Source organism: Berkeleyomyces rouxiae (assembly GCF_048999995.1).
Source record: "Berkeleyomyces rouxiae strain 22BRR77 chromosome Unknown BrBRR77_ptg000008l, whole genome shotgun sequence".
Lineage (NCBI taxonomy): Eukaryota > Fungi > Ascomycota > Sordariomycetes > Microascales > Ceratocystidaceae > Berkeleyomyces > Berkeleyomyces rouxiae.
Genome location: NW_027396498.1, coordinates 434,978 through 461,142, shown reverse-complemented (window position 1 = coordinate 461,142; position 26,165 = coordinate 434,978). Strand labels below are relative to the sequence as shown.

At 52.7% G+C, this 26,165-nt stretch overlaps 9 protein-coding genes across 9 annotated transcripts; 5 read left to right on the top strand and 4 right to left on the bottom strand.

The window, feature by feature from the left end:
• Positions 1 to 1,610: 1,610 nt before the first annotated feature.
• On the top strand, positions 1,611 to 2,627 carry BROUX77_006270 (uncharacterized protein; the record flags this gene model as incomplete). Its single annotated transcript, XM_073751236.1, has 1 exon — positions 1,611 to 2,627. One exon carries the CDS (start codon positions 1,611 to 1,613, stop codon positions 2,625 to 2,627), a length of 1,017 nt encoding a protein of 338 aa, XP_073603339.1.
• Positions 2,628 to 3,058: 431 nt separating this feature from the next.
• Positions 3,059 to 3,766, top strand: BROUX77_006269 (uncharacterized protein; the record flags this gene model as incomplete). The annotated part of the gene is made up of 1 exon (XM_073751235.1): positions 3,059 to 3,766. One exon carries the CDS (start codon positions 3,059 to 3,061, stop codon positions 3,764 to 3,766), a length of 708 nt encoding a protein of 235 aa, XP_073603338.1.
• Positions 3,767 to 3,822: 56 nt separating this feature from the next.
• BROUX77_006268 (uncharacterized protein) lies at positions 3,823 to 7,746 on the top strand (the record flags this gene model as incomplete). Its single annotated transcript, XM_073751234.1, has 1 exon — positions 3,823 to 7,746. One exon carries the CDS (start codon positions 3,823 to 3,825, stop codon positions 7,744 to 7,746), a length of 3,924 nt encoding a protein of 1,307 aa, XP_073603337.1.
• A 764-nt stretch (positions 7,747 to 8,510) lies between these two features.
• Positions 8,511 to 12,101, bottom strand: BROUX77_006267 (uncharacterized protein; the record flags this gene model as incomplete). Its single annotated transcript, XM_073751233.1, has 1 exon — positions 8,511 to 12,101. One exon carries the CDS (start codon positions 12,099 to 12,101, stop codon positions 8,511 to 8,513), a length of 3,591 nt encoding a protein of 1,196 aa, XP_073603336.1.
• A 164-nt stretch (positions 12,102 to 12,265) lies between these two features.
• On the bottom strand, positions 12,266 to 13,432 carry BROUX77_006266 (uncharacterized protein; the record flags this gene model as incomplete). Its single annotated transcript, XM_073751232.1, has 1 exon — positions 12,266 to 13,432. One exon carries the CDS (start codon positions 13,430 to 13,432, stop codon positions 12,266 to 12,268), a length of 1,167 nt encoding a protein of 388 aa, XP_073603335.1.
• Positions 13,433 to 14,535: 1,103 nt separating this feature from the next.
• On the bottom strand, positions 14,536 to 15,678 carry BROUX77_006265 (uncharacterized protein; the record flags this gene model as incomplete). Its single annotated transcript, XM_073751230.1, has 1 exon — positions 14,536 to 15,678. The coding sequence occupies one exon, from the start codon at positions 15,676 to 15,678 to the stop codon at positions 14,536 to 14,538; it is 1,143 nt and encodes a 380-aa protein (XP_073603334.1).
• Positions 15,679 to 16,181: 503 nt separating this feature from the next.
• BROUX77_006264 (uncharacterized protein) lies at positions 16,182 to 17,501 on the bottom strand (the record flags this gene model as incomplete). The annotated part of the gene is made up of 1 exon (XM_073751229.1): positions 16,182 to 17,501. One exon carries the CDS (start codon positions 17,499 to 17,501, stop codon positions 16,182 to 16,184), a length of 1,320 nt encoding a protein of 439 aa, XP_073603333.1.
• A 3,532-nt stretch (positions 17,502 to 21,033) lies between these two features.
• Positions 21,034 to 22,290, top strand: BROUX77_006263 (uncharacterized protein; the record flags this gene model as incomplete). The annotated part of the gene is made up of 1 exon (XM_073751228.1): positions 21,034 to 22,290. The coding sequence occupies one exon, from the start codon at positions 21,034 to 21,036 to the stop codon at positions 22,288 to 22,290; it is 1,257 nt and encodes a 418-aa protein (XP_073603332.1).
• Positions 22,291 to 22,340: 50 nt separating this feature from the next.
• BROUX77_006262 (uncharacterized protein) lies at positions 22,341 to 25,967 on the top strand (the record flags this gene model as incomplete). The annotated part of the gene is made up of 1 exon (XM_073751227.1): positions 22,341 to 25,967. The coding sequence occupies one exon, from the start codon at positions 22,341 to 22,343 to the stop codon at positions 25,965 to 25,967; it is 3,627 nt and encodes a 1,208-aa protein (XP_073603331.1).
• Between the last annotated feature and the right edge of the window lie 198 nt (positions 25,968 to 26,165).

Below are 26,165 nucleotides of genomic sequence, written 5' to 3'. Positions count from 1 at the left end.
AGAGTGGGGTAGGTCTCATGCATAACCCTTAGCATGAGCAGTGTCAGGATAGCTATTCATGACAGTTCCACCCTCAGACCGATGGTCAGACTGAGCGTGTGAACTCTATTTTGGAGCAATACCTGCGGGGTTACACCAACTATAGACAGGACAATTGGGCTGATCTTTTGCCCTTGGCGGAGTTCTCTTACAATGACTCCGAGTCCAGTTCTACTATGCTGACGCCCTTCTTTGCGAACCACGGGTTTCACCCCAGAAGTGGGCGTGAGTCGCTCCCAGTCTCTGTGGAAAAAGGCCCGTTGCGGAACTTTGTTAAAGAGCTTGACAACATTTGTCAGTTTTTAAAGACTGAAATTACGTGGAGCCGTGAGCGGATGACCGAGTACGCGAATCGACACAAATCTTCCGCCCCTCTCCTTCGAGAAGGGGACTTAGTGTGGCTTTTGAGTAGAAATATTCGAACTACTCGTCCTTCAAAGAAGTTGGACTTCAAGAAGCTTGGCCCATTTAAGATTCTACGGAAGGTGTCTTCGCATGCCTACGAGTTGGCACTCCCTGCCACTATGAAGGTTCATCCCGTCTTCCACGTTTGTCTGCTGGAACCATGTGCGTCGGATCCTCTTCCTGGCCAGAAAAACCCTCCTCCTCCTCCCGTCATAGTAGATGGCGAGGAAGAATTTGTGGTCAAGGAAATTATAGGCGTGTCTTCGCGTGGCCCTCTGCAATATCAAGTAGTTTGGGAGGGCTATGAACATGATGGACCCTCCTGGGAACCTCTGGACCATTTAGCCAATGCACCTGAGAAGGTTGCAGAATTCTACAAGAGGATGCCTAACGCCAGACGATCTTAGTACTGCTGTGGAAATCAGTCATAAAAAGGGGGGCTACTGTCATGAATAGCTATCCTGACACTGCTCATGCTAAGGGTTATGCATGAGACCTACCCCACTCTTCTTTTCCACAACGCCGAAGGTCGGCGACCTATGAAGATGCGCTTATGGCACAGGTTGGTCTGTGTAGATCGTGAGTTGATCAACGGATATGAGGTTGTCGTGGGATGTGCTGAGCACGGGTGCTCTGATAGACGTTGTTCTGCTGCTGCAGAGTTTTCTTGTTGCAATTGCCATTGCGTGCTTAGGTGGGGGTTGTTATCTGGTTCGATTGTTACGAACCTGTTACGTCTTGTTTACACGAGACTTATCTTTTGTTCGTAGTTAGATGTTGATTGTTTCTAGCTTGGGAAGACAGAGTTTTGTCAGGAGCGCCGACAACATAAATATCGTCGTCTCCTGCCCTGAGTTGATCAGGTTTACTCTTGTTCTCCAAGCTTAACAATCACATGCACTTGCTTACCTTCTTCTTCTTCTTTATACCATTCTGTTCTTGCTTTCTTTGCAGTTCAACCTTTCTTCTTCTTTGAAGTGTGTGATTGTTCCTCCTCCTTCCTCTTTGTGCCGCTCTATTCTCAGAATAGCCATCTAAGTTGTGTGTTGCCTCTTCATCTCAACCGACCATACGTCTTAACACTCTGTCTAACTGACGTCTTCCTCCACAGGCCCGACTGTCCACCTCAGGAACCTATCATTGAGGAAGGAAAAACTTTTGCAAAAATGGCCAAATCGACAGAAAAACTCACCAAAACGACTCTGAGCAACAGCTCAATTGATTCTAAGACTAGTTCGAGCAGTGCATCGAACAAAATAGACAAGAAACCGACCGCGCGCGATGAAACGCGCCGCACGACGCGCCTGGGGCTGAGTTTCGCCCAGATGGCGAGCCAGGAACCGCGTTCCGACGAAGACGAGCTGCTGCGTTCACCGTCGCAGCATGCGCCCGTCACCTCATCGATGAAAGTCGATGCAGGCGTTGAAGATGCGCCGGTTGTTGAGATTCCCTCGACACCCGACTCGCGCGACTCGGACGCGACAACGCCGACGCCTAAGGCACTGGATGGGAACCCGTTCGTGTTCAGCCAGGCTCAGCGCGATGAGAACGACACCAACAACACCAACAACACCAACAACAACAACAACGACCAGACCATTCCGGCGAAGCGCGCCCGAGAGATTGCTCTCATGTTGGAGCGCAAGCGCCGGCGCGACGAGCAGAACGCCGCCATCATGAACGAGGTCTTCCTCGTCCTGGAACGCCTCAAGGAGTCAGCTTCTGAGGCCCAGCTGATGCGCATCCTGCGCCAGTTTGGCAACGAGTGCGGGCTCGTCGTAATGTCGCGCCACGACCACAAAACGCTGGTTGAGATGGAAGTCTCGAAGGCTGCCCGCCCCAAGCCGGCACACGAGGCTGCAGCCGTGGCTGCGTACAGCGAGGCTGCGACGCAGACACCTGAGGTGCCAGCCGCGCCTTCTGTCCTGGGCAGTGAGCCCTGTACCAGAACCACTGGGGAGCCGGTTTTAGAACCCCCCTGCAAAAAAATCGCCACCCCTGCGCCTAAGGCCAATAAGCGCAGACGCCGCGGCAAAAAGGCCAAAAAAAATGCTGCAACCGCCGCAACCGCCGCCACTGACCAGGCTGATGCTATGGTCATCGACACCGCTGGCGACCAGTCCAGCACACCCGACACCACTACCTCGACCACCACCTCTAGTCGCTGTGGTGCAGTGGTATAGCACCTGGCAAGGCTTTTCGGTTGGCTACCGAGAAGTCGTAGGTTCGATTCCTACCAGTGACGCCAATTTTCTACGAGCAGTCAACCTTAACTGGGGCACTTGGGGTTAGTGCTGCTCGTTGGAAATTCATACCAAAAACTATTCATGTATTTCCTTTCTGTCATAACTTGGGGATTATATTTGTGGGATCTTAGATGTAACTGCCTCCCTGCCAGGGGATTGGAGTATATTATGTGTAGTAGCTAGCTTGTTTGAGATTCCGTTAAACCTTGATTCGTGTATAGTATTAATATACACCTCGCCATAACCCTGTCAGGTTCCATGCGAGTAATGAATAAAAAAAAAAAAAAAAGACCACCACCTCGACCACCACCTCGACCGCCACTACTACTACCGATGACGCCGCCGCGCCTCCCGCCCCGGACACAGCTATGGCTGATGCCGACGCGCCCACTGAGTCCCCCGACACGTGGACCGTAGTCGCCAAGCGCGCCCAGAAGAAGGCTGCCGACAAAACCACGACCCCCGCCCCCAACACGACCACCACCACGACCACCACGACTGCCCCTCGCGAGAAAACGGCCGTCGTTATTGTCACCACACCCGAGTCGAGAGCCAGCGCGCTGCCCCAGCGACGCGTGCGCGACGCGGTGAACCGCCTTCTTGGCAAGACTGCAGTGTCTGCGGTCCAGCGCACCAAGGCGGGCAACATCTTGCTGCACGCTGTGGACAGTGAGGCCGTCAGATTGATGACCTCCAATCTGCAGCGCGTGGTCAAGGAGCTGTCCTGCTTTGGCGCCTGCGAGTTCACGCGCGCCACATCTCCCGGCTCCAGAACCCACAAGTCGTCAAAGCTCTGCTTTGTCATCCACGGTGTGCCGATTGAAGACGGTTTCGACAGTCTCAAGGAGCTGCCCAAGGACATGGCGGACTTCAACGGCGTCAAGATCTCCGACTCGCTGCGCTGGCTTGTGGTCCCTGCCAAGGGTAAGCAGGCTGGCTCGGTGGTCGTCGAGGCCCTGACCCAGGCTGACTACGACAAGTGTGTCGGCAAAAACGTCAACGTCGGCGGCGCTATTGTCCCAGCAGTGCCCTACGTTGACCGCAAATCTACGACAGACGGCCCCCCTCGCCTATGAAAGAGGGCCCTACGGCCGGACAACGTCTACGCATCCTTCAGCACAACGTGCACAAAATGAAGGCTGTTCATGAGACAATACTTGAGGCTGCTGCAACCGGAAAGGCGGACATTGTCTGCATCCAGGAGCCTTACACCATAAAACTCAAAGCTGGGTATAGAACATTGACGCAGCCGGGCTTCACCCTGGTTGTGCCGTTTAATGTTAGGAATCTTGAGGCTATGCCTTTGCGCCCGCGGGTCTTGACCTACGTCCGCCAAGGCCTGCCGTTTTCTGTGCTGTTCGAGTTTGGCGATACTGAGAGTGATATTCAGACCCTGCGCATCCTTGCGTCGGAGCCTTTTTCGCTTCTCAATGTCTACAACGAACGCCAGCTGACTGTGCAGCCTGTCCCCGAGACCCAACCCCGCCCCTATACCATTGAGCGCACCAATCTTTTATCGCGCAATATTGACACCAGTACTTTGCTTCTCGGCGACTTCAATCTCCATCACCATTGGTGGAATTCCCAGCGAGAGCATCCCCACGAACCACGAGCTGACTCTTTTGCTAACTGGCTGATGTCGCAGAATGCCACCCTGATTGTCGACGACGACTACGTTGAACGCAACGGCGGCACATACGTCAACAGCAGCACGACCTCGGTGATCGACCTCGCATTTTCCCTGCGGTCTCGACCGGGCCTGTTTACGAACTGGAGGTATCTTCAGGAGACGGGCTCCGATCACCGGGCCATCAGTTTTGATTACGTCAGCACCACCACACCCAAAACCCTAACACGTAACCCGGCGTTCAACACCAAGACGGCCGACTGGTCGCTGTTTCGCAAGGAATGGCTGGCTGGCCAGGCCGACCTTGAGCTTCAGCTGTCCCTGGCAGAGATTTCTGCAGACGGTGACGCAATGGCGCGACTGCTTTCCGAGGCCCTGCAATCTGCTTGTCAGAGGTGCATGTCAGTGAAGAGACACAGTGCCCGCGCAAAGCCATGGTGGACGCCCGAGCTGCAATCACAACGTCAGGCCGCATCGCGCGCAGAGAGAAGATACAGACGAGGCAGGCTGTCGCTGGTTGAGTTTCATTCGATTCGCAACAAGTACACCCATGCTGTCGAAGATGCTAAGTCTACTCACTGGACTACCTTTCTTTCTGACGCTGACAACGAAAAGGTCTACACAGCCTGGAAATACACCAAGCCAGCTACGGCGAGTTACTTCCCCCCCATCCAGGGGCCAGACGGGTTAGCCAATACCCCCGAGGAGAAGGAAAAGGCTTTCCTGACGCTACTGGGTGCTACGTCTAGCGCAGGTGTCGACCCCCGACCTGACGTTGCCGATACACACGACCCCCATCACGACCCCCATCACGACCCCCATCACGACACCCCCCCGAACGACACCGACCGAAGCATATACCCCTGGCCTGACCTTACAGACCACGAGATCAAGGAGGCAATCATGTCCGCCAACGCCAAGAAGGCCCCCGGGCCCGACGGCATGAACGCCAAGATCATCCAGATCGCCTTTGAGGCCCATCCCGCGCCCTTTCTCTCCGTCTACAAAGCCCTGTCTCGCCTCGGAATACACCCCACACTCTGGAAGCAAGCTACTGGGATTGTGCTCGCGAAAGACGGAAAGGCTGATTATTCAGTCGTAAAGTCCTACCGCATCATCTCACTGCTCAACTGTCTAGGCAAAGTGCTCGAGAAAGTCTTTGCGACCCGCTTAGGGTACCTCGCTAATTGCCATGACAGCTCGCTTCTAGACGACACTCAACTGGGAGGCCGCAAACAGCGTTCAGCCATGGACGCCGCTCTCGTATACGTCAGCCACCTGCAGAAGGTCAAGGAGATGAAGCTCGTTCCAAGCACTCTCTTCCTTGACGTCAAGGGCGCTTTCGACCACGTGTCAAAGCCCTGCTTGATGCGCAGCTTACGTGAGCTCGGTCTTCCCCTGGTGTTCCGAAAATGGGTTGCTTCGTTCCTCCAGGACCGTACTGTCGGCCTGCACATCGAGGGTCAGCCGTTTCCGATGACCCCGGTTAACATCGGCATCCCCCAAGGTTCCCCCATCAGTCCTCTACTCTTCCTGTTGTATGCTCGGCATATAGTGGCTCGGGTGGCCGGCGACACACCACAACTTCAGCTGTCGTATATAGACGACTTCAGCGTAACCGTGGCGTCCAAAAGCCCGAGGCGTTCAGCGGCGCTTCTCGAAGAACTCGTGACGGAGCTGCGGGCCAAGGCTCGTGACTACGGCATTGAGTTTGAAGAGAGCAAAACTGAGCTCATCCACTACACCGATGCTGCAAAGTGGGCCTCCCAAACTGTCCGAGTAGGTGATGTCACTGTGCGTCCCCAAAAGATGGTCAAGTGGCTAGGTTTCCATTTCGACAACAGACTTTCGTTTAAACAGCACGTCCAGGCACGGACCCAAAAGGCTGAGATCGCGTTCCGCGGCTTGCTTCGGCTCGCTTCGAACACGCGTGGACTGTCCATCGCGGCACTCCGTCAGCTCTACATCTCCTGTGTGGGTACCGTCGCCGATTACGGATCAATTCTCTGGTATGACCCGTCAAAACCCCAGCTCAGTCTGCAAAGGGTATACCAGAAACTGCAAAGCCAAGCTGCCGCCCGTATCCTGGGTACATTCCGCGGTTCACCAACACGCGCTGTCGAAGTCGAGGCCGGCCTCCCGCCCCCCTCTATTCGATTCGCCAAAGCACGCATGGCCTACGCCGCTCGCACTCTCCGCCTCCAACGCAACCATCCCGTCCGTGTTGCGTCCCAACCCGACAAGGACGAGCTTGCCCCCGATGACTCAGACCTGCCTCTCCTGGGGCATAACATGAGTGTCAAGACTCGACTCGGCTGCATCATGCGCGAGTTGAAGCCATTGGTGGCAGGCATGTGGAGACGAGAACGTCGCCGACAGGAGTGGGATAGTCCCTGGCAGCCGCCACTGACCGACCGCATCTCCATCGTCGTCGACCCTGGACCCAAGGAGGACGCTGCCGTCAGGCATGCCCAGTTCTTGTCAAGACTTCCGAACGATGCCGTCACCGTGTATACGGACGGCTCCAAAGAAGGCTCCAGGTGCTCACTTGCAGCGTGCGTGGTCGATACCAAAACCGGTGAAGTCAAAACGAAAGTCAGTCATCGACTGCAAGATGTGGAGGTTGCAGACTGCGAGAGCGCCGCCATCGTGGAGGCACTCACGCTCCTCGCCAAAACAGAAAAGAAAACAAAGCAAGCTCGCCCCTGCTATGTGTTTGTCGACAGCCAAGCTGCCATTGCGCGGCTCCGCAAGCACGGCCACTTCGCGTGGCAGGCCCGCCGCGTCCTCGGTACATTCACGTCGCCAGTCACGGTGATGTGGTGTCCCGGGCACATGGGCATAGTGGGGAACGAGATTGCAGACGCGGTTGCACGCCAGGCTCTCGAGAGTGATGATGAACGCAAGTTCAGCTCACTGGGCAGTGTCTTCGCTAGGGTTAGGAGGTTTACCATGGACAAGTGGGAGACTCTCTGGGCTTTTGAGCGAGACACCGCCGCTGGTCCCTCCCATGGCTCGCACTACCTGCGTACCATCGGTGGTGATCCAGTTCTCCGTGCTAAGGCGCCCAAGGTTTCCGGACCAAGATGGCTCACCTCGGCGTACTTCCAGATGAAGGTGGGTAAAGGCAACTTGTTGCCCTACCTGCTGCTTATCAAGAAGACGGACTCGGACCGGTGCCGCCGTTGTCAAGAACATGAAAGCGAGAGCGTTGAGCATGTGCTGCTGCACTGCGCCGCATTTTCTGCAGAGCGTCAAGAGATGGCCATGGCATTGAGTCCTAAGTCGCTAGATCTTCCGACGCTTTTCAACACGAATAACGGAACCGAGGTGCTGCTGAAGTTTGTTCGCAAGACGGGTTTTTGCACAAAGGCCTGGGTAGAAGGTGTGGGGAGAAGTATTACGGATAGGGCCCGAAGAAAGGATTAGGGTTCCGGGTACAGCCAACGACTCGGGACAATGATAGGTTCCTGAGGTGGACAGTCGGGCCTGTGGAGGAAGACGTCAGTTAGACAGAGTGCTAAGACGTATGGTCGGTTGAGATGAAGAGGCAACACACAACTTAGATGGCTATTCTGAGAATAGAGCGGCACAAAGAGGAAGGAGGAGGAACAATCACACACTTCAAAGAAGAAGAAAGGTTGAACTGCAAAGAAAGCAAGAACAGAATGGTATAAAGAAGAAGAAGAAGGTAAGCAAGTGCATGTGATTGTTAAGCTTGGAGAACAAGAGTAAACCTGATCAACTCAGGGCAGGAGACGACGATATTTATGTTGTCGGCGCTCCTGACAAAACTCTGTCTTCCCAAGCTAGAAACAATCAACATCTAACTATGAACAAAAGATAAGTCTCGTGTAAACAAGACGTAACAGGTTCGTAACAATCGAACCAGATAACAACCCCCACCTAAGCACGCAATGGCAATTGCAACAAGAAAACTCCGCAGCAGCAGAACAACGTCTATCAGAGCACCCGTGCTCAGCACATCCCACGACAACCTCATATCCGTTGATCAACTCACGATCTACACAGACCAACCTGTGCCATAAGCGCATCTTCATAGGTCGCCGACCTTCGGCGTTGTGGAAAAGAAGAGTGGGGTAGGTCTCATGCATAACCCTTAGCATGAGCAGTGTCAGGATGGCTATTCATGACAGTAGCCCCCCTTTTTATGACTGATTTCCACAGCAGTACTAAGATCGTCTGGCGTTAGGCATCCTCTTGTAGAATTCTGCAACCTTCTCAGGTGCATTGGCTAAATGGTCCAGAGGTTCCCAGGAGGGTCCATCATGTTCATAGCCCTCCCAAACTACTTGATATTGCAGAGGGCCACGCGAAGACACGCCTATAATTTCCTTGACCACAAATTCTTCCTCGCCATCTACTATGACGGGAGGAGGAGGAGGGTTTTTCTGGCCAGGAAGAGGATCCGACGCACATGGTTCCAGCAGACAAACGTGGAAGACGGGATGAACCTTCATAGTGGCAGGGAGTGCCAACTCGTAGGCATGCGAAGACACCTTCCGTAGAATCTTAAATGGGCCAAGCTTCTTGAAGTCCAACTTCTTTGAAGGACGAGTAGTTCGAATATTTCTACTCAAAAGCCACACTAAGTCCCCTTCTCGAAGGAGAGGGGCGGAAGATTTGTGTCGATTCGCGTACTCGGTCATCCGCTCACGGCTCCACGTAATTTCAGTCTTTAAAAACTGACAAATGTTGTCAAGCTCTTTAACAAAGTTCCGCAACGGGCCTTTTTCCACAGAGACTGGGAGCGACTCACGCCCACTTCTGGGGTGAAACCCGTGGTTCGCAAAGAAGGGCGTCAGCATAGTAGAACTGGACTCGGAGTCATTGTAAGAGAACTCCGCCAAGGGCAAAAGATCAGCCCAATTGTCCTGTCTATAGTTGGTGTAACCCCGCAGGTATTGCTCCAAAATAGAGTTCACACGCTCAGTCTGACCATCGGTCTGAGGGTGGAACGCAGTACTCAGATTTTGCTTTATGCCCAACAGTTTGGCTAAAGCCTTGGAAAAAGCCGACGTAAACAGACTACCCCTGTCGGACACAATGTCCAATGGCAGACCGTGGAGCCTATACACTGCTGACAAATAGAGCTTAGCAAAACCTGCAGCATCCAGCGAGGAATCGCAAGGTATAAAGTGAGCCATTTTGCTAAGCCTATCGATGACAACGAGAATCATGTCAAAAGAATTGGAGACCGGCAAGCCGGTGATAAAATCAAGGGACACAGATGTCCACCGAGCTTGCGGAATGGTCAGAGGTTTCAGTAGACCGTAGGGACTATGTCGCGCGGACTTGATCCGTTGGCAGACCTCACAATTTCGGATGTACCGGATGACATCACGACGCATCCCGGGCCACCAGTATTCCCGAACAAGAAGTTCAAAAGTGTTCTTTTGTCCAGGGTGTCCGCTAGGCATAATATCATGACAATTCTTCAATGCACGAACTCGTAGATCCTCGTTCGGCAAATATAGAAGGTCGTTGACAAACAAAAGACCGTCATTGTCAAGCCTGCAGACACTGAGGTCCACATCTGGAGGTTTGGTCGACTGGCCTCGAAGAGCAGAAATAACATCAAGAGCCCACTTGTCCGTGGATAGCGCGATTTTTACCTCGTCTACCAAAGACATGGTACCAATAAAATTTTCAGGGGGAATAATAGGAGCACACAGCTCTTTATCCTCCTCAGAAGAAGAAGAAACGAGGTCTTCGTAGCGTCTGGTCAGGGCATCAGCTCTAGAATTCAAGGAGCCAGGCCTATAAGTGATGACATAACGGTACTCGCTCAGTTCCATAGCCCACCTCGCTTGCCGTCTGTTCATGGCCGGAATTTGCTTAAGAACGGCTAAATTCCGATGGTCCGTCAATACCAGAACAGGTTTTTCCAGACTTTCAACCATGAATCGCCACGACTTTAGAGACTCCACAATGGCTAACAACTCCTTGTCACCTACGCCGTAGTTACACTGGGCAGGATTCATTTTTTGAGAGAAATAGGCCACGGGGTGTAGTAGAAGCCCCTTGTCAGTCGGGTGGTATTGAGACATGACGGCAGATATTACACGGTCAGACGCGTCTGTTTCAATAACAGTGTCCAACAGGTAATCAAAGTGCTTGAGGATAGGTTCAGAGCAGAAAAGGTCCTTCAGGGTGTGAAATGCTGCCTCACATTCAGAGGACCAGACAAAAGATTGCGTCTTTTTAGTCAACTCGAAGAGAGGTGTGCAGATTCTAGAGAAGTCACGGATGAACCTCCTATAGAAATTGGCAAAACCCAAAAAGGACTGGACTCCCTTAACAGTTCGGGGAGCCTCCCACTCACGGACAGCCGCAACTTTAGCGGGGTCCATCTTCAGAGCATCGGCTGAAATAACAAAGCCAACAAAGGTAGTTTCAGTCTTGTCGAATTCGCATTTTTCACCCTTGACAAACAGACTGGCCTGCGCTAATTTTAGCAGGACTTTGCGCACATGAACATCATGTTCCTCTTGGTTCAGAGAGAACACCAGGATATCATCCAAGTAACAGACACAGAATATGTCCAAATACTCCGACAAGACCTCGCTGACATATTTCTGACACGTGGCAGGAGCATTGGTGAGCCCAAACGGCATCACATTGTACTCAAAAATGCCATATCGAGTTCTGAAAGCTGTCTTGTATTCATCACCTTTCTTGATGCGAATCAAGTGGTACGCAGCTCTCAGATCCAGCTTTGTAAAAATGTTTCCCGTAGCCGCCGTGCGCAGTGATTCATTGATCCGAGGCAGAGGAGTTACGTCTTTGATGGTGATATCATTGACGGCTCGGAAATCAACACAGAATCGTAAACTGCCTGGCTTCCTAGCAAAAAGAATCGGGGAAGCCAGCGGCGAAGAGGAAGAGGAAATAAAGCCTTTAGCAAGCATGCCATCTAGATATTTTTTGACAGCCTGCAACTCGAGTGGAGTCATATCGTACAGCGGGGCCTTGGGGTATTTCGCATCGGGAACGAAGTTAATCGCATGATCAATGTCCCGGTGAGGTGGTAGTTGATCAGCACCTTCTCGAGAGAACAGAGGAAGTAGGTCATGGTATTTCTTCGGGATGCGTTCAAGGAGCCGTGCATGCTCTTGTTCCGGAGTTAGGTCCTCCTGATTGAGATAATCCAGGACTTCCTGAGCGGTGACACGATAAATCTGTAGTTTCTCAGCTTTGGCAACGCGATGCAAAGCCTGAGACGACACCGTCACACAGGAACAAGACACAGCTGACGATTGTGCAATAAAAGAAGGAAGGGGTGAAGTGGCTGAAGCAGGAGCAGATCCCTCAATCTGACTGCCAGCGGTAGAAGCAATATTTTTGTCGTTTTTTGTATAAGAAAAATCAAACGAAGCGCCAGAATCAGTAGAAGCAGTCGAAACAGAAGAAGAAGAAGAAGAAGAATCAGAAGCTGCCACAGCATTGCCATCGGCGGTAGAAGTAACCGATATCTTGAGCGTATTGGAAGGCCAAGAAATTTCCGGGTTATGGGCGTCGAGCCAGCATTTCCCCAGGATGATGTGGTAGCCCCCAAGCTTCGTGATTTGAAAAACCAAAGTTTCTGAATAATTAGGAAAAGAGAGGGACAAAGGAACTTGGTGGGTCACTTTACCCGCAGCAGTTTCACTACCATCAACAACATGGAGCGACTCGGCTCTGGCCTTGAGAACAGTAGGAATCTGATGCCTTGCTATAAATTCAGAATCCACAAAACAAGTTGTTGATCCCGAATCCACCATAGCGTAGGCCTCAATGGAATTATTCACTGTCACAGGAATAACCAGAGGGGGAGAGTTACCATAATCGATAGCATTATCAAGAGAACAAGTGCTGATTCTCAAGAGACCCTCATCAGCAGCGTCAGGGCTAGCCAGGACCAGAGGGGAATGGGTCGGTAGCCCTTCTAGTTTTTTGACGCATCAGGCGCAGGGGCCGTCGAGGGAGCCCGGGTAGAAGTGGAGGGAGAAGGGACAGTAGCTGCGCGAAGAGCAAGGTTGTTTTTGGGGCAAGCCTTTAGCATGTGGTCCTTTGCGCCACACTTCCAACAAACACCCTTTGCCATTTTGCCGTCAGCAGTCTTACGGAAGGGTAGACCGTTGGCATCGGGACCTGCAGAGGTACCCTTAGCTGGCTTGGTGTTGGGGACAGCTTTTTGGGCGCCAGCATTTCTCGAACGAGAATCTTGCTGAAAGGGGACCACACCAGGAGGCGGTTGGATTTTCCCGTTGTTTCCCCGGGTTCGGTTGTTGATCGTATTGTCCAGCGTGTTGCAGAAATTAGCGAACTGATCAAGCGTTCCCTTAGGGGCAGGATAGGTGTTCCAAGCCAGAGCGTCCTGTATGTGGGGCTTGAGGCCTCGCTGAAATAGTGCAATGGTGAAATCAGCGTCGGCCCAACCGAGTTTCTTCAACAGCGTTGTAAAAGCAGAGTGATAGGCAGTACAAGTACCTGTCTGCTTTAAGTCGAAGATCTGCTGGGTCGCAGTCATGCGCCAGTCAGGGTCATCGAAAGCCTCAGCTAACGATTTCATAAAATCGTCGTACGTTTCAAAGTTCATGTGTCCAGTGGCCGGGTCCATCCGAGGCATGGCCCAATCCAGAGCGCCATCTCTAAGGTAGGAGAAGGCAGTCATCAGCTTGCGCTGCTCCGTGCGGTGGTGCTTGGGTGCAGCAGCAAATTTGACCGCAAGTTGCCTCTGGAACGCCTGGAAGCCTTGCTGATTGCCATCATAGGGCACGACATCAAGATGCTTGTCGGCCTCTTTCAACGGATCGGCATCCTCTTCCCGTTTGACTCGGGGAAGAGACTCAAGGGAGTTGAAGCGGGCTTCAGCGCCAGCCTGGAACGCAGCCCAGTAAACCTGAGCCGCATCAGGAACAGAGCCAACGGGGATGGGCGGGGCACCATCGTCGGTGCGCAGACCAGACATGTAAGCCGCCACAATAGCCATTTTGATCTCAGCACTGAACTCCCTAGGAAGGGCACCGAGATGCCAGTTCTCAGGAGTTCGGTCAGGAATCGACAGGAGGAACGTATTGAGATGCTCGATCATTTCGCGAGTGAGGGCCATTGCGAGTTGAAACGTAATAGAGAGGGAAAAATAAATGAGGAGAGAAAAAAGTGCCAAAGAGAGCCAAAGTTGTAATAGCGTCGGGTCTTCAAATGAAGCTTAACAAAATATTACGGATAGGGCCCGAAGAAAGGATTAGGGTTCCGGGTACAGCCAACGACTCGGGACAATGATAGGTTCCTGAGGTGGACAGTCGGGCCTGTGGAGGAAGACGTCAGTTAGACAGAGTGCTAAGACGTATGGTCGGTTGAGATGAAGAGGCAACACACAACTTAGATGGCTATTCTGAGAATAGAGCGGCACAAAGAGGAAGGAGGAGGAACAATCACACACTTCAAAGAAGAAGAAAGGTTGAACTGCAAAGAAAGCAAGAACAGAATGGTATAAAGAAGAAGAAGAAGGTAAGCAAGTGCATGTGATTGTTAAGCTTGGAGAACAAGAGTAAACCTGATCAACTCAGGGCAGGAGACGACGATATTTATGTTGTCGGCGCTCCTGACAAAACTCTGTCTTCCCAAGCTAGAAACAATCAACATCTAACTATGAACAAAAGATAAGTCTCGTGTAAACAAGACGTAACAGGTTCGTAACAATCGAACCAGATAACAACCCCCACCTAAGCACGCAATGGCAATTGCAACAAGAAAACTCCGCAGCAGCAGAACAACGTCTATCAGAGCACCCGTGCTCAGCACATCCCACGACAACCTCATATCCGTTGATCAACTCACGATCTACACAGACCAACCTGTGCCATAAGCGCATCTTCATAGGTCGCCGACCTTCGGCGTTGTGGAAAAGAAGAGTGGGGTAGGTCTCATGCATAACCCTTAGCATGAGCAGTGTCAGGATGGCTATTCATGACAAGAAGAGAAAGTAGTGGTGGGAGGAGAGTGGAGGAAGTTGAGGAGTGAGGAGGAATTGGTGCTTGTGTCTTTGGACAAATTACGGTGTCGACCACGACGTATTTCCTTTGTCGTTGATTTTTGCTGGAGTTTGGATGTTGTTTTATTGTACCTTGCTATGTGTAGATTTACTGCACCTCGCCATAACCCTATCAGGTTCCATGCGAGTAATGAATAAAAAAAAAAAAAAAAAACCTATCATTGTCCCGAGTCGTTGGCTGTACCCGGAACCCTAATCCTTTCTTCGGGCCCTATCCGTAATATCCATGCGGTGCCTTTCTTCGTTAGCCTGACTAGTGGAGCCGCCACGTCGCTGAAGGAATCGATAAACTGGCGGTAAAAATTTGCGAATCCTATAAAACTTCGAACGCCCTTGACATTGGTGGGTGGCGTCCATTCTCGTATGGCAGCGACCTTTGCTGGGTCGACTTTGACACCTTTGCCTGCTTGGATGATGAAACCTAGGTACTTTGTTTCAAAAACTGCGAATTCGCACTTGTCGATGTCTAAACGGAGACCTGCATTTCCCAATTTCTTGATGACGAGGTTAACTTTTTCCATGTGGTCTGCGTAGGTGCCGTCGGTGTAAATCAGGACGTCGTCAATATACGCGGAGCAGAAGTCGTCCAAATATTCTTGCAGGGTTGAATTGATATACCGTTGAAAGGTTGCAGGGGCTCCGGTGAGTCCAAAAGGCGTCACCAGCCATTCAAAAAGTCCAAAACGTGTGCGGAAGGCCGTTTTCCATTCATCTCCCTCTTTTATGCGAATCTTGTGGAAAGCGGCACGAACATCGACCTTTGTGAAGTACTTCGCCTTAGACAACGCTCGTAGTGTCTCACTGATCAAAGGAAGCGGGTATCGGTCTTTTTCAGTAATGGCGTTAATGCCGCGGTAGTCAACGCAAAAGCGCAACCCTCCTCCAGGCTTACGTACGAAAAGAACAGGCGCGCCGCCGGGAGAGCTGCTGGCTCGAATCCAATTCCTGTCCAGATGGTCCGAGAGGGTTTTCCGTAAGACTAACAGCTCGTCGCGGGACATGCTGTACAAGGGACCCCACGGGACTTCGTTCTCTCGCCCTTGTTTGTCTTTCGTCAGGTTGATAGCGTGGTCTATTCCGGGGCGGTTCGGGGGTTGGTCGTCCTTTTCGTCGTCTAAAAACACTTCTGCCAAGTGTTTGAGTTCGCTAGGCAGTCGTTTGTCGATCTCTTGTAGGGTAACACGAGGTTTTACTTGCAATGCCTTGTTGATGTCTTCGATGGTGGCAGCAAAAACCTCTATGTCTTCATTCTTTTTCTTGCTGCGCCGGATTTCTGCAGCAAAGACGGATGCCATCACCATGCTCGCTTTTGTGGTTGTTATATGGGCGTCGAGCCATCCTTTTTCTCTCACAACTTGGGCATCTTCTTCGCTTCCGAGGCGTATGACTCGTTCTTTCGCCAGGTAGACAACGTCATTCCTTTCCATCCAGGGTTTTCCCAAAATCATGTCGTATGCTAGGTTCGGGATGACGTACCCGAAAATTCTTTCTGTCCGGCCGTCAATATCTAGATCGCAGAACGCCATCTCTGAGATCCATCTTTTTTTTTCGTCGTTTTCGGCTAACTTGAGTTCCCGTCTTCTTATCGGGATGCGCTGGAGCCCTTTCTTTCTCACCAAAGTCTCGTTGAACGCCGATGTTACAAGGCATCCACTGTCAAATAAAGCATCACAGTAAAAGGAATTGTTAATAAATGCTTCAATTAGGAACGGAGTGGAGTGTAAATCTTTAAATACATCGAGCGGAACATCGCAATTGTTGGGGCTCTTCTTCTTATGACCCTGGGGGCGACTTTTCCCAGAGTCTACTCTTTTTCCTCGTCGTCGGAAAGGTCATCGGCCACATCATCCATCGATTCGGGGGCTTGTTGGATTGTCGTGCGGTTCACTCTTGCGGGCGCACGGGCCGGGGCAAACTTGGGGCATTCGAAGGATCGGTGGCCCTTGGCAAGACAGCGGAAACAAGCGTTGCTGGATCTAGCGGTTTCTATCTCCGCCGGGGTTCTCCAAGGGGCGCGGGATTTTCGGGGGCGTTGTCCATAGTTGTTCGAGGCGCGGCCTTGGAGGGCGTTGACACCTGTCATCATGGTGTCTCCGTCGTTGTCGATTCGCGTCTGCTGATTTGCGACACTTGGGGTCACCACTTCGGCGAACCTTGCTCCACCTCTAGTTTTCGCGTACCACGTCGAGGTCTTGGACGTGTCCTTCGACCGGTATCCTGGCAACGCTTCCACTCGGCCAGCCACCGTCTTCACCTTCTCAACCCAACGCGGGTAATCATCGTTGGGGAGGTTTTTTGCCGTGAGGTGTACCTGTAACGTTTGGTTGATAGCGGAATTCAGGTACATGATCTTCACACGGTCTGGCCAATCTAAACCTCCACAAAGGCCAACTTGATGCTCGAAATCCTGCAAGAACGATATAAAACTCTGATGGTTTCCCATCTGCATGGTCAAAAGCTTTTGACCCGCCTTCTGAATAGCCTCCTTGTCTTCGAATTGGTCATGGATATGGCCAAGGTAGGCGTCCCAATCCCAACCATGAGTGGCTCCGTCAGTGAACCACTGTTCAACTCTGGCCTGTTGCTCTGTGGGAATGGCCATGAAAACACTTAGGCAAATTGCCTGGGAGGAGCCAACGACTTGTGATTCGATCTGAGCTCGGGCCTTCAACTGTTTGAAGAATCGCGGGAACGACGCTGTCTTTCCGTCCCACTCCGGCCATTTTGCGTTGTACCGATGGTCGATCATCGGGGCGAAGGGGCCCGGGGTACGTACTGGCGCCGGGGTAGGGGCTACCGGGGCAGGTGCAGGTGCCGGGGGGGCGGTTGCCTGTAACAGGACTTGGCTTCGTAGCAACATCTGGATCACTCTTAGTTGCTCCGGGGTGAACACCTCCAATCCTGGGGTGTCTGAACTCTGCTGTGGGGGCGCCTCGGCTTGTTGCCGGGAGGGGCCAGGCTGGTCAAGCGCAAGTCCAGCCAGAACATCTTCCATCTTGTCGTTACTCATTCTGGCTCGACGGCGTATAGGGGACGCGTTGTCTTCGGATGCGGACCAGAATGAGGGCGAGGGTGGCTGTACGGGGCTTGTACTGCGGGGGCTTGATGTGATGCCGTACTTCATTCGTCAAGTATGGCACGGTAGGAGGGTGATGAAGTTTCCTCACAAACTTCTAAGAAACAATAGGGGGTGATGAAGTTTCCTCACAAACTTCTAAGAAACAATAGGGGGCAATGAAGTTTCCTCACAAACTTCTAAGAAACAATAAAGGATCAAAAGATAATATGTGAGCGGTTCACTAAGTACAAGAGAGTCTTGCAGTTATGACCAGAATGCTGTTTATTATCTTTTGATGGAGAGAAAAAGGAAGAAGAAAGACTAAACTAAACAGCGGATTTGGGTCTACTATATAGACATTTTTGTGCTTACAAATGCAAGTTCCCGATCGGCTCAATATCCCTCCGTGAGCTCCTTATGTCCGAGTTTTCGGCGATAACTCGAGGTTAGCTCCGATCCCGTCAGAATCCCTCAGTTTCCCTCGGAACACTTCGGACCTTTTTGCATCCTGCCGGATTAGGCGAATCCTACCCACGGACCTCAAGTCCGACCCGGTCCGAGCTCTCCGAAGCCTCCGAAGAGTTGCCGAAGTTCATCCGAAACCTTGTCCAAATTCGGTGAAACGACCTGCATTCGAAAGCACTGGATCAGCTCTGTCTGATCCAACCACGGGTTCTCAACCCGTAACAACGGGTGTTGCTCCACTTTTATTGTACAGGGGTCATAGGGCTGGTTGCCCTGGTGGGGCGCACACAACTGGATTGTCGAACGCCTATAAAGCAGAGCCAGTTCCCCCATCTTTAGTTTGGATTTTCTTCTTCCTTTTCTTTCTTTTCTTCCCTATGTTAAAGATAATAAACAGCATTGGACCTAACTATGAGTTTTCTCCGTACTTAGACAACCCGTCACATATTATCTTTAACATCACATTTTTTTTATCTTAGAAGCTTGTGAGGAAGCTTCACTACCCCTTGTTGTCTTAGAAGCTTGTGAGGAAGCTTCACTACCCCTTGTTGTCTTAGAAGCTTGTTAGGAAGCTTCATGACCCCTTGTTGTCTTAGAAGCTTGTGAGGAAGCTTCATTACCCCTTATGTTCTCTTAGAAGCCTGCCGTGAGATAGCATACTTTAACGATGAACGACAAAACAGAAGATGTTCTGTCCGGGCTACCCCGCGACTCCCAACAGGAGCAGCCCACCAATACCCCAGGATTAGAAGTATTTACGCCTCAGCAACTCGCAATAGTCCAGATGATACTACAGAACCACGCGAAACTACAAGCCCCGGCTCCTCCCGCGCCTGCACTTGCCCTACCACCTTCACAACCGATGATTAACCACCGCTACAACGCACCGTGGCCAGAGTGGGATGGAAAGCTTTTGTCCTTCCCCAGATATTTTAAACAGTTGAAGGTCCGCGCGCAAATCGCAGCTCACGTCATCGGGTCTTCCCAAGCAATTTGTTTCAGCATTTTCATGAGTATTCACGCTGAGCAACAAGCGAGAGTAGAACAATGGTTCACCGATGGCGCCATACACAATTGGGATTGGAAGAGTTTTCTTCAGCACATCAACGACCAGTTTGAAGACAAGGACGCGATCCAGAAGGCAGGCCAGAAGCTCTGCGCTATACAGATGGGAAGTCACCAGAGTTTTGTGTCTTTCCTACAAGATTTCGAGCACCAATATTACGGATAGGGCCCAAGGAAACCATTAGGGTTCTAGAAAGCCAACGACTCGGGACAATGATAGGTTCCAGAGGTGGACAGTCAGGCCTGCGCGGATATACGGCCGGGAGGAGAGGATAGAACTCTCTAGGTCGTATGGTCGGTTTGAGGTAAAGAGGCACACTCAACTAATTGATCTTATAACACACGGAAGGGAATAAACAATCACAGGAACACTGAGGTAACGAAGACGACAGAAGGTACTGATGCAATGAAGGCTATCAAGAAACAAGTGATGATTAAAGATATAGTACTAAAGAAGAAGGTACTATCGAAGAAGTGATACTATAACTAGTATACAAACAAGAATGGCAAAAGGGGTGTATGTGATTGTTAAGCTTGGGGAGCAAGAGCTAACCTGATCATACAGGGTAGAAGGCAACGCTATTTAAGGCGTTGTAGATTCTGACAACAAAGATCTTCCCAAGCTAGAACCAAATCACAGATAACCGAAAGTGGGGACATACGTAACTCAACGTTACCAGACGCTACTATCGAACCGGATGTTAGTTCACGAGATAAACCAACACGGCAGCAGCAGAACTGAAAATCCCTCAAGACACCCAGGCAACGATATGTCGCGTTACAGCGATATCGGCCTAACAGGTGTGGACCCCACGCTCAAACGCTGTTGACACAAAAGGAACGAGAATAGCAGTCAACTCAGAATAAGCTGCATCAACTGCAGAGTATCGAGTTACCTAATAGCGATGATCTAAAGTGTGCAAGCCGGCCACACCCGAGTAGATAAACCGGAGTGACACCTCAAGGTTACACAGACCACCAAGTGGTATAACTATTACGGATAGGGCCCGAAGAAAGGATTAGGGTTCCGGGTACAGCCAACGACTCGGGACAATGATAGGTTCCTGAGGTGGACAGTCGGGCCTGTGGAGGAAGACGTCAGTTAGACAGAGTGCTAAGACGTATGGTCGGTTGAGATGAAGAGGCAACACACAACTTAGATGGCTATTCTGAGAATAGAGCGGCACAAAGAGGAAGGAGGAGGAACAATCACACACTTCAAAGAAGAAGAAAGGTTGAACTGCAAAGAAAGCAAGAACAGAATGGTATAAAGAAGAAGAAGAAGGTAAGCAAGTGCATGTGATTGTTAAGCTTGGAGAACAAGAGTAAACCTGATCAACTCAGGGCAGGAGACGACGATATTTATGTTGTCGGCGCTCCTGACAAAACTCTGTCTTCCCAAGCTAGAAACAATCAACATCTAACTATGAACAAAAGATAAGTCTCGTGTAAACAAGACGTAACAGGTTCGTAACAATCGAACCAGATAACAACCCCCACCTAAGCACGCAATGGCAATTGCAACAAGAAAACTCCGCAGCAGCAGAACAACGTCTATCAGAGCACCCGTGCTCAGCACATCCCACGACAACCTCATATCCGTTGATCAACTCACGATCTACACTGTAACGATCTATGGATCGAGGTAGGCTCAGGCTCCGCCCTCACCGCCGTTTACACCGCCGTCCACACCGCCTTGCATACCGCCGTTACTCACCGCCTGCCAAACCCGTGTGCACACCGCCGTTGTCAAGGGTACGCGTCATGCCTCTACCGCGTGTATATAGATAGTGTTGTTTCCGCCCGTTTTCTTGTACATTAGTCTTTTCTCTTTATCTGTTTCTTAATTTATTTCTGCTGTTCTAAAAGCGTTCTCCTTTAGACCGTAAAGCCTTACAATAGAAACAGATCTTTCTTCGTCCTCTCGACCCCGTTCCCTGTCCTCGTTCCTCGACCTCGTTTCTTGTCCTCGTCCCTCGACTACGTTCCTTGAACCAGACCCTGTTCCCACCTTGTCCCCTCGTCCAACGCCAATTACCTCCGTTCCCAACGTTCCTGTGACCGTCACATGTCCTACCGCGTCCCCCCTCAAGACCCTGATTCTGACTCTGACGCTGCTTCTCAAAACTCTGTCTTCTTTGACCCCGCCTCGCCTCCCGCAACAATGTCCAACCCCACTGTCCCCGGCCCGAGCAACGCAGGCCCCTCCATGCAAGACTTGTTCCAAGCCCTCCAGACCATGCGTGAGGAAAATGAACGTGCGCAGCAACAACTGCGCGCAGACAACGAACGCGCACAGCTACAACTGCGCGAAGAGTTCTCCCGCGCGCAACAACAGCGGGACCAGGAGATCGCCAATCTCCAGGCCTTTGCCCGCGCTGCCACTGCCTCCCCTGCTCCCCCCGTTCTTGCTACTCCGTCCGTCCCCGTTGCCACAGCTGACGCCTTTGTCAAACGCCCCAAGCCCAAGATTCCCGACATTCCCCTGTTCAGCGGCAAGAGAGCCGAGTACCGCGTTTGGGCCATGTACGCCCGCCAAAAGATCGCGCGTGACGGTCCCTCCATCGGTGACGATGGGGATCAGTACACATATCTTTTTGCCCGTATGTCCACCGAAGCCCAGAACCTTGTTGCTGTTTACTTTGCCCGTGGCCTTGAGATGGGCTACACCGCTGCCACTTTCCTCGCATACCTGGACAGAATGTTCATCGACCCGTATGCTGCCGAGCGCGCCTCCACGCAACTCCAGAACCTCCGCCAGCGGGATAACGAGCCGTTCGCTCTTTTCCTGCCCAAGTTCGAGAAGTTGCTCGGCGAAGCTGGTACTGACTCCGACCGTGCCAGCATCTCTATCCTGCGCACCGCCCTCTGTCCAGAACTGCGTCGGGCCATGGCGAACCCGAGGACGGATTACACCTACGAGGATTACAAGTCCGAGTTGTTTACCGTCTCTTCCAAGCTGGAGGAATGCAACGTCCTCGAGCGTTCTTCCAGCAGGATAACCCCGTCCTTCCCTGCCAACCCTGCACCTGTCCGCCACCCCGACGCCATGGACTGGACCCCCACCATCACCACCACGGCCCTGAAGCCATTGACCGACGAGGAGCGCGAGCGCCTTCGCCGCAACCGCGCCTGCTTCCGCTGCCGGCAGACTGGCCATCTGCGCCAGAACTGCCCGCTAAACTTTGCTCCTACTACCACTGTCCCTGTCCGCTCCGCCAACCTTTACCAGCCTGCTATGCCGACCCCGGCTCTGCCTCTGCCTCTGCCCGCGCCTGCGCCCACGCCCGTGCCCCGCGACATGTCGGGAAATGGAGAGCTCTAGGCGAACGTCGCCGTCTAGAGCCCCAAGGAGAGAAGATCGCTCGGGAGGAAATGGGGGCTAGGGGTACTTATATAGATGTTGTTCTAAATAAAACTTGTTCTACCTCTGCCTTCGTCGACTCCGGTTGCCTGTGTCTTGCCACTGTCTCTCCGCGCACCGCTACCCGCGCCCACGCTGCCATCCTGCCCATCTGCCCTCGTCCAATTGCTCAAGTAGTTGATGACCGAAATCCACCCGTCATAGACCAAGTTGCTGTCTTCGATCTTGGTCTCGGAGGATTGGACGAGAAACTCTACGCCTACATCGTCCCCGGTCAGTCTGAAGACCTTATCCTCGGTCAAGGATGGATTGCCAAACACGATGCTTCCCTTCGCCCCGCGCAAAACGAAGTATTCATCCGCCTGCCCACGCCTCTTCGCCTGACTACAACCACCGCTGACCCCAACGTTCTCCCCGTCTCCGCCCGCGCCATCCGTGCCTTCCAGTTGAGAGCCCGACGCTCTCCCAATGTCCGCATTTTCTCCGCCACGCTCCATGACATTGAGAAAGCTCTCAAAGCCAAGATCTACACCGACCCCCGTGCCAACTGTCCCGAGTGGCTTCTTCCCGTCATCGACGCCTTCGATAGGAAGAAAGCTTCTGAGCTTCCCCCGAACCGCCCTGGAATTGATACAGAGATCCGCCTTAAACCAGGCTTGTCCCCGCCCTCGTGTCCTCTGTACTCAATGAGCCGAGAAGAACTGCTGCTCCTCCGGAAAACCCTCTACGACCTGCTGGACGCTGGCTTTATCCGAGCTAGTAGTGCTGAAGGCGGTGCCCCCGTCATCTTCGTGAAGAAACCTGGTGGTGGTCTTCGTTTTTGCGTAGACTACCGTGCCCTGAACAGCGTCACGGAGAAGGATGGTTACCCGTTACCACTGATCAACGACACCCTCCGTGATATTGCTGCTGCCAAGTACGTTTCCAAAGTTGACGTCATCTCTGCTTTCCATCGCCTCCGTCTTAAAGAAGGCAGTGAAGCCTACACGGCCTTCCGCACCCACCTCGGCGCGTATGAATGGCTGGTCACCCCTTTCGGTCTCACTGGTGCTCCTGCTGCGTTCCAACGTTTCATCAACCATGTTCTCTCCCGCTGGCTTGGAATATCCTGCTCCGCTTACCTCGATGATGTAGTGATTTACAGCTCTGACTCCCACGAACACCACCGTGACCTTGTCCGTCAGATCATCCGCGCTCTTGGAGATGCTGGCCTGCAACTTGATTGGGACAAAAGTGAATTCGAATCCCCGTCCATCAAGTACCTCGGCTTCATTGTTGAACCCGGCTCCGGCATCCGTGCAGACCCAGACAAAGTCAAAGCCATCCAGGAATGGGAGGCTCCCACGTCTGTCCGCGGAGTCCGTAGTTTTCTTGGGTTTGCCAACTTCTACCGCTGTTTTGTCCCCGAATACTCCACCGTCGCTGCTCCCCTGACTCTGCTGACCAAGAAGGACCAACCCTTCAAGTGGGAAGACGAACAACTCCGTTCGTTTGAAGCTTTGAAGAAGGCCCTTGTCTCTGCCCCGCTCCTTGCCACCTTTGACCCTGACCTCCCCACCATCGTTGAAGCCGATGCTTCCGGCTGGGCCCTGGGAGGTTCCCTCAGACAGCAAGGTGCTGATTCTCTTTGGCGTCCTGTTGCTTACTTCTCGCGAAAGCTCAGCCCAGCGGAAGTCAACTACCCTATCCACGATAAGGAAATGTTGGCCATCCACTCCTGCCTCCGCGCTTGGCGCTCCTACCTCGCTGGCATCCCGTTCGAAGTACACACCGACCACCAGAACCTTTTGTACTTCCAGAAGCAAAGAACCCTGTCAGAACGCCAACGCCGCTGGGCCCATGAATTGTCCGAGTTCGACTTTCGGTTAATTCATCGACCCGGCGTTACTCAAGTGACCTCCGATGCCCTTTCCCGCCGCGACCAAGACCTGCCCCAAGACCTCTCCGATGAACGCCTCCAGTCCCGTGTCCACCAAGTTCTGCGCCCTGACGGGCCCGACTTCGTCATTGCCGCCGCCGTTTGGGCTAAAGAGCCTGACAAAGACCCTGAAGGAACCCTGACCCTCGACCACGCTGCCCTAGATGCCCCTTTTGCTGACCCGGAACTCCAGACCCTCTGGCACTCGGCACTTACCCGTAACGAACGTTATTGGCAAGCGCGACAAGCTGTCCAAGAACAAGCCCGCTCGTTCCCCAACGAGTGGGGCCTTCCTTGGCAGATCAGCGAGTGTACCCTCGACTCCGCCACCCGTCTCCTCTGGCGTGACCGCCTGTGGATCCCGTACTACGAGCCCCTCCGCACTCGTATCATCCAGCAAGTCCATGACTCCACGCTTACCGGTCACCCTGGAGGATCAGCAACCCGTGATCTAGTCAGCCGCTCCTACGCTTGGCCTGGCCTCTCTGACGATGTCCGCCGCTTCGTTGGTAATTGCGACACTTGCGGTAAAAGCAAGATTTGGCGCGACCAGAAGCGTGGCCTCCTGAAGCCCCTGCCCGTCCCGGACCGTGCCTGGCAAGAACTCGCCATGGATTTCATCGTCGGTCTCCCTGAGTCCGAAGGCTGCACTACAATTTTGGGAATCACCGATCGGCTGTCGAAGAGTAAAATCTTGATACCGATGCAATCTTACACTGCCCCAGATGTTGCCAGAGCCTTTATAACCCATGTCTTTGCTCACCACGGCCTACCTCGCGCCATCACTTCCGACCGAGGCCCTCAGTTCACCGGTTTATTCTGGACAGAAGTCTGTCGCCAACTCTCCATCACCCGCCGCCTCTCCACCGCGTTTCACCCCGAGACCGACGGCGCCCAAGAGCGTTCCAACCAAGAGATCGAGACTTACCTTCGTGCCTTCACCGCTTTCCTGCAAGACGACTGGGCTGCACTTCTCCCCCAAGCCCAGGTCGCCCTGAACAATCGCACCGCTACTGCCACTGGCCTTTCCCCGTTTTTCTTTACCCACGGTTACAACATTGACCCCCTCGACTTGACTACCGACCACGAACCAGGCTCCACCGTCTCCCCCGCCACTGCCGGCCACAACTGGCTCGCCAAGCACCGCGACGCAACCGCGTTCGCCCAAGCCTCCATGGCTGTCGCCCTCGAAACACAGGAACGACATGCCAACCGGGGACGCCAGGCAGCGGAAGCTTTCAAAGTCGGCGACCGAGTCTACCTGCGTCTGCGCAACGTGCGCACCATCCGCCCCTCCAAGACACTCGACTGGCTTGCCTTGCCGTACCGCGTGATCCAAATCGTTGGCACACACGCCGTAAAACTCGACACGCCCACCGGTATCCACCCCGTCTTCCACGTGAGTCTTGTCCGCCGCGCCCGTGATGACCCTCTGCCTTCCCAAGTCCTAGCCAACCCGGAACCACCTGCAATCGCGCCCGAAGAAGCCTCCGGCGATTTAGTGGCTGGCGAGTATCTTGTCGACGAGATCCTACGACACAAGGTCGTCGACAAACGTCACAAAGTGCTCGTCCAGTGGACTGGATGGGCAGAGCCAACGTGGGAACCCTTGTCACACGTCAAAGACACAGCAGCCCTTGAGAGATACGAGCAGACCCACGAGTGCCCCTGGAAGTTGCCAGTAGTCCCCCGGAGGAGAGGGAGGAGGAGGCGATTGTAACGATCTATGGATCGAGGTAGGCTCAGGCTCCGCCCTCACCGCCGTTTACACCGCCGTCCACACCGCCTTGCATACCGCCGTTACTCACCGCCTGCCAAACCCGTGTGCACACCGCCGTTGTCAAGGGTACGCGTCATGCCTCTACCGCGTGTATATAGATAGTGTTGTTTCCGCCCGTTTTCTTGTACATTAGTCTTT